Raw genomic sequence first — 6,221 nt, 5'->3', positions numbered from 1 at the left:
TCCTGATATCAATGGAGTATACCAAGCAGTATGAGGGAAATATTCTCAAAACTGTCTCCCCTTTTCAACTCTAAATTACAATTACAGAACTAATATTTGTGTAATATTTAAGATTTGCAATGATATTCTCTTATTCATTTTGAACAAACTTTGAAAATTAAGTTAGCTGGTATCAGAATGAACCCTATTATAAGGAAGAGGAAAGTACTTCGGACATGTTGAAGTCCTTTGTGACCTCAATGTGACAGTTTTGGTAAAGAAAGAAAAGGAAATAAAAAAAGAGAAGAAAGGAGTGTCTCTCAGTTCACAGAACTATGTAAATTTAGGTATTTCCTTTGTAAAAATGATGTATCTCTATGCCTGACAAATGATGAGCCTGTAACAAAATTGTAACAAGATTCCTTTTATCCTTTATTCTTTTTTTTTTTAATGCTACACACTTATTAAAAACATCAAAAGTTTAAAAAGATTAAACATATTAGAAAGGATGTGGAAGAACTGGAAGTCCCAAACTTTTCTGTAAGGAATACAAAAAGGAAACAACTATTTTAGATCACAATATGTGCAAATGTGCTCAGTTGTGGCCAACTCTTTAGGATCCCATGACCTTTAGCTCTCCAGGTTCCTCTGTCCATGGAATTTTCCAGGCAAGAATACAGAAGTGGGTTGCCATTTCCTTCTCTAGGGAGGAATCCTTTTGTTAAAATACCATCCTATGTAAGGAGGTGACAGAATACTATTTTTCCTTTCTCACCAATACACACACACACACATTTTATTCCTATGCCAGTCAGAATATTCATAGTTTGGTGCTTGTTCCACTAGCTGTGTGAATTTGAAAGGAGTCTCCAAACACTTTGATTCTCAAATTATTCTCTCTTACAGTGAAGAAATCAAAAGTAATACCTACCTCATGAGATCGTGATGAGGACCAAATACAACAGTATTTTCACCCTATCTGCATTATGAAAAACATGATAAATGACAGTTCATGTTATATTTCTATATAACGGATCTAAATTTTTGTTGATAAGCTGATACCAAAATTATATCCTATTTTTTCTTCCTGGAAATGTTAAAAGCAATACAGATGGACTAATATTTGGGATGATGATCTCCAAAGAACTGAATTGGGTTTTTTGTTTGTTTTTGAGTTTGTGACCTCAATGTGACTGTTTTGGTAAAGAAAGAAAAGGAAAAAATAAGAGAAGAAAGGAGTGTCTCTCAGTTCACAGAACTATGTAAACTGAGGTATTTCCTTTGTAAAAATGATGTATCTCTATGCCTGACAACAAAATGACAGGTATTTGTTCAATTCTGAAGGGCTAATCAACATTAAGGGAAATTAGTCAGCTACATCATAACACTGACACTCAGTCCGTATTTTTATCAAAATGTTTATAGGTGACATTCAAATGGTATTTGCTCTTCAAAGATTTCCATGAAGTGGCTTGTTTTTCCTCAAGATTTTCAAGATATTTTGCTTGATCCCTGATGATATTTATGATAGTATGTCCTACAATATGGTTAACTATTTTATTATCACTTTCATGAGAAAGGAAAAATTATTTTATTCATATTTATAACTGTAATACTTAAAATATAATAAAAATGACAAAGTCATAAAATATGAATATAATTAAGTAATCTACTCTAATCTTTAAGTTCAGTTCAATTCAGTTGCTCAGGCATGTCTGAATCTTTGTGACCCCATGGACTTCAGCACACCAGGACTCCCTGTCCATCACCAATTCCCAGAGTTTACTCAAACTCATATCCATTGAGTCAGTGATGCCATCCAACCGTCTCATCCTCTGTCATCCCCTTCTCCTCCCGTCTTCAATCTTTCCCAGCCTCAGGGTCTTTTCATATGAGTCAGCTCTTCACATCAGGTGGCCAAAGTATTGGAGTTTCAGCTTCAACATCAGCTTTTCCAATGAATATTCAGGACTGATTTCCTTTAGGATGGACTGGTTGGATCTCCTTGCAGACCAAGAGACTCTCAAGAGTTTTCTCCAATACCAAAGTTCAAAAGCATCCATTTTTCAGCACTCAGATTTCTCTATATTTCAACTCTCACATCCATACATGACTACTGGAAAATCCATAGCTTTGACTAGATGGACCTTTGTTGGCAAAACAATGTCTCTGCTTTTTAATAAGCTGTCTAGGTTGATCATAACTTTCCTTCCAAAGAGCAAGCATCTTTTAATTTCATGACTGCAGACACCATCCGCAGTGATTTTGGAGCCCCCCAAAATAAATTGTGTCACTGTTTCCACTGTTTCCCCATCTATTTGCCATAAAGTGATGGGACCAGATGACTTGATCTTCGTTTTCTGAATGCTGAGTTTTAAGCCAATTTTTTCACTCTCCTCTTTCACTTTCATTAAGAGGCTCTTCAGTTCCTCCTCACTTTCTGCCATAAGGGTGGTGTCATCTGCATATCTGAGTTTATTGATATTTCTCCCAACAATATTGATTACAGCTTGTGCTTCATCTCTAATCTTTAAGAACTCAATAAAGGACTTCCTTGGTGTCTCAGATGGTAAAGAATCTGCCTGCAATGCAGAAGACCTGGGCTCAGTCTCTAGGTTTGGAACATCCCCTGGAGAAGGCAATGGTTACCCACTCCAGCATCCTTGCCTGGAGAATGCCATGGGCAGGGATTCCTGGTGGGCTACAGTCCATAGGGTCTCAAAAAGTCAAACACAACTGAGTGACTAACAGTTTCATGTTTTCATTTTCAAAGAGCTGATGCTGATTTATAAATATGTAGACTAAAACATACATAAAGTGTGCATCATTGATTTATAGAGCATCCACAATGATAAACTTCTAAATTGTTATTTGTATGTGACTAAGTCTGACTATGCAATACAAGTTTATCTTCTAAACTTATCCTGTATACCCCCACCCTCCAAAATAGGAATTTTGTGAAACCTCCCTTACTCTCTGCAAAATGTAAATAACCTGCCTGAGTGACTCAGACTACAGAGAACTAAATACCAAAGAACTTGCTTGGAACTTCAAAGTCAGTCACCTTACCTCCCTTCCAGTGCAGAACAGGACTCCAGTAAGACCAAGTTACTTTTAATCAAGCTTGGAGAACTCAGAGGAATGATAATCTCTCTTAAATCCCCTCTGCACCCCTGAGAAAGTACAGAAAGGCGGCTTCAACAACTTGCCATGAGTTAAATAAATGCTCATTTTATCCTTGATGAAAATATTTCTAATTCTTGAAGAACAATAAAAAAGTGATTAGATGGAATTATTTATTAAGCACTATGTATTGAATGTCTCTTTTGTAATGCGTGGTCCTAATTAATTTACTGTATAACCCTAGAAGGTAAGAATTACTTTTCTCATGATACAAATGAGAAAGTGGGACTTAGAGAATTTATGATCTTACCACAAGAACATGCCAGAGTCAGGATTAAAGCTTATATCTATCTAAATTCAAAATTCATTTTATTCCTACAGTACTCAATTTTACATGTGTTTGCAAGGATAAAATTTAAGATTATATTTGTATAAATGTATTCATAGTCCTGAGAATTGAGGATCCTGGAGTTAAAAATATAATAGTAATTATTTAGTAATAAATGTACCTTCTAAGCAATAAAAATCACTGTGTTAGGCACTGAACAAAGAATCAGGGGGATAAATGGAGGAAGAAAAGATGTGTGCATTTCATAAGGTTTGAGTTGGGGAGATGGAATGGTATAACTATAGAAGCAGAAAACATCAGGGTCAACACAACACTTTTCTCCAGAAATCGGGAGATGTAACTGGTTTCCTGAAATCTTTATATGTCTGTAAAAAAGAAATGTCGAGAAAGTTTTCCTATGATGTTAAAAATATTGAGGAAACTCAAAGTTGGATGCAAGCTTTGAATAATTTTAGATGCTTCTTCATGTCTTACAAAAACCAGGAAGGAGACTAATGAGTAAACTCAAAACCTGAGAATACATGTTCTATGATCACCAATTTCTCGGGATTCTTCTATTTTTCAGGGATTTTTTCTTGGCATTTTCTTCTCTCTCAGATTGTCTCCTGATGACACATCTTCCATGGAGTGTGTCAATGGTTCCTTGGTGAGAGAGTTTGTCTTCCTTGGCTTCTCCTCTCTGGCTGGGCTACAGAGGCTGCTCTTTGCTGTCTTCCTGGTGGTCTACCTCTTCACCCTGGGCACCAACGCCATCATCATCTCCACCGTTGTGTTGGACAGAGCCCTCCACACCCCCATGTACTTCTTCCTTGCTGTACTCTCTTGTTTTGAGACTTGTTACACCTTCGTCATTGTACCCAAGATGCTGGTTGACCTGCTGGCCCAGAAGAAGGCCATCTCCTTTCTGGGCTGTGCCATCCAGATGTTTTCCTTCCTCTTTCTAGGTTGCTCTCACTCTTTCCTGCTGGCAGCCATGGGTTATGATCGCTACGTGGCCATCTGTGACCCTCTGCGCTACACAGTGCTCATGGGGCATGGGGTGTGCGTGGGACTAGTGGCTGCTGCCTGTACCTGTGGCTTTACTGTCGCGCAGATCATCACATCCTTGGTATTTCACCTGCCCTTTCATTCCTCCAACCAACTACACCACTTCTTCTGTGATATCTCTCCTGTTCTTAAGGTAGCATCTCACCATACTCACTTTAGTCAGATTGTCATTATCATGCTCTGTGCATTGGTCCTGATTATCCCCCTGCTGTTGATTTTGGTATCCTATATTTGCATCATCTCTGCCATACTCCAATTTCCTTCCACATTAGGCAGGTACAAAGCTTTTTCCACCTGTGCTTCTCACCTCATTATTGTCATTGTTCATTATGGCTGTGCCTCCTTTATCTACTTAAGGCTTAAATCCAACTATTCCTCAAGCCAGGATGCTCTCATATCAGTATCCTACACAATCCTAACGCCATTGTTCAATCCTATGATTTACAGTTTGAGAAATAAAGAGTTCAAATCAGCTCTTCAAAGAGTTGTGGGAAGAACAATTTGTTTATCATGACATTAATCTAGATTCTTCATTTTTAAATACATGGGGGAAAATTCCTTGAGTAAAAATGATCAAGCAATGAGCAGTGTTCAAGAACAGAGATATTTCTCAGTTATTTCCAAAAAAAAAAAAAAAGTACCTTGTCATGGTCACATAAATTATTGTCTACTGAAGTCCTCTTGATTGACAGAAAAATATTAGATGGCTACTGCAGGAAAATATACACAGATTCAGAATTTTATACTCTTGCAAACACTATTACCCAATCTCACCCAGATTGTAAATATACAAAATACTGTACAATATTAACTCTCTGATTTAGCAACCCAGAAAGCTCCTTCTCTTTATTGCTCCCTTTTCTGGATGTCAGGATAGTCAGACCATAATTTGTATTATTTTATCATTTTTTCCAAATCTTAATTTTTTATTCTATTCTCCAATAAATATTAACCTATAGATGGAAAACATTATTTGTATCTATAAAGCAGAGTGAGTAGACAAAATAATCAAATAATATTCAGTCTTTATAAAGAACAAACACCCTTCAATGTCTTTGGTTTAGCTTAGGACACAATTTTTAAAGGAAATGGCATTTGTAAAGTAACAATTTTTGGTGCATAAGTTATATCCAATGTTCAAATAAGAATATTATGCAAAAAGTTATCCATTTCTATGTTTCTAGTGTATTGAGAACTGTTTTTTTTTAATTTATTTTTTTTATGCACCAGTACAAATCTAAATTTAGTTAGAATTCCTTAAAGATATTCACAAGGACATTGGTTAAAGAGAACTAGAATCACACAGACTGGGCAAGAAAAGCAGGCTAAGTTTAACCACTCCATTAAGTAGAAAAGTCTGTGTAAAGAGTAAACAGCATCTGTCTCAGGAAGCTTGGGAATCTTCATGTGCACTTCAAGCCAGATTTTGAATTGAACATTTTGCTTATGTTCCTACAGAAGTAGAGCAAACAAGGAGCTCCTTGGAGAAAGCTGCCTCCTTGCTTTATATATTTTTTCCAAGATTGACTTGTTAATAAGGTCTCCTGACAGAATCGTTCCATTTCTTATTATTTTCTTCCACAAGTTTCCTCATCAATGTTATATACACTCAGGGATTGCAGGAAGAGGGTAGAAACTGGAATGTTTTATTCACAAGCCCTGATTTAATGTGGGATGCTGAGCTTGTCTGCTAAGAATGCAAGCCTGCTGCATTTCTCTGCAG

At 36.6% G+C, this 6,221-nt stretch overlaps 1 protein-coding gene across 1 annotated transcript; it reads left to right on the top strand.

Annotated features, from left to right (window-relative positions):
* Positions 1-4,073: 4,073 nt before the first annotated feature.
* Positions 4,074-5,283, top strand: LOC147376782 (olfactory receptor 10K2). The gene is made up of 2 exons (XM_086394080.1): positions 4,074-4,997; positions 5,257-5,283. The coding sequence occupies exons 1-2, from the start codon at positions 4,074-4,076 to the stop codon at positions 5,281-5,283; spliced, it is 951 nt and encodes a 316-aa protein (XP_086250206.1).
* The last annotated feature ends 938 nt before the right edge of the window (positions 5,284-6,221 follow it).

Source organism: Bos grunniens, chromosome 3 (assembly GCF_055505025.1).
Source record: "Bos grunniens cultivar Pamir isolate PY7600 chromosome 3, Bosgru_T2T1.0, whole genome shotgun sequence".
Taxonomy (NCBI): Eukaryota; Metazoa; Chordata; class Mammalia; order Artiodactyla; family Bovidae; genus Bos; species Bos grunniens.
Note: the sequence above shows the minus strand (reverse complement) of the source record. Positions and strands in the feature narration are given on the sequence as shown.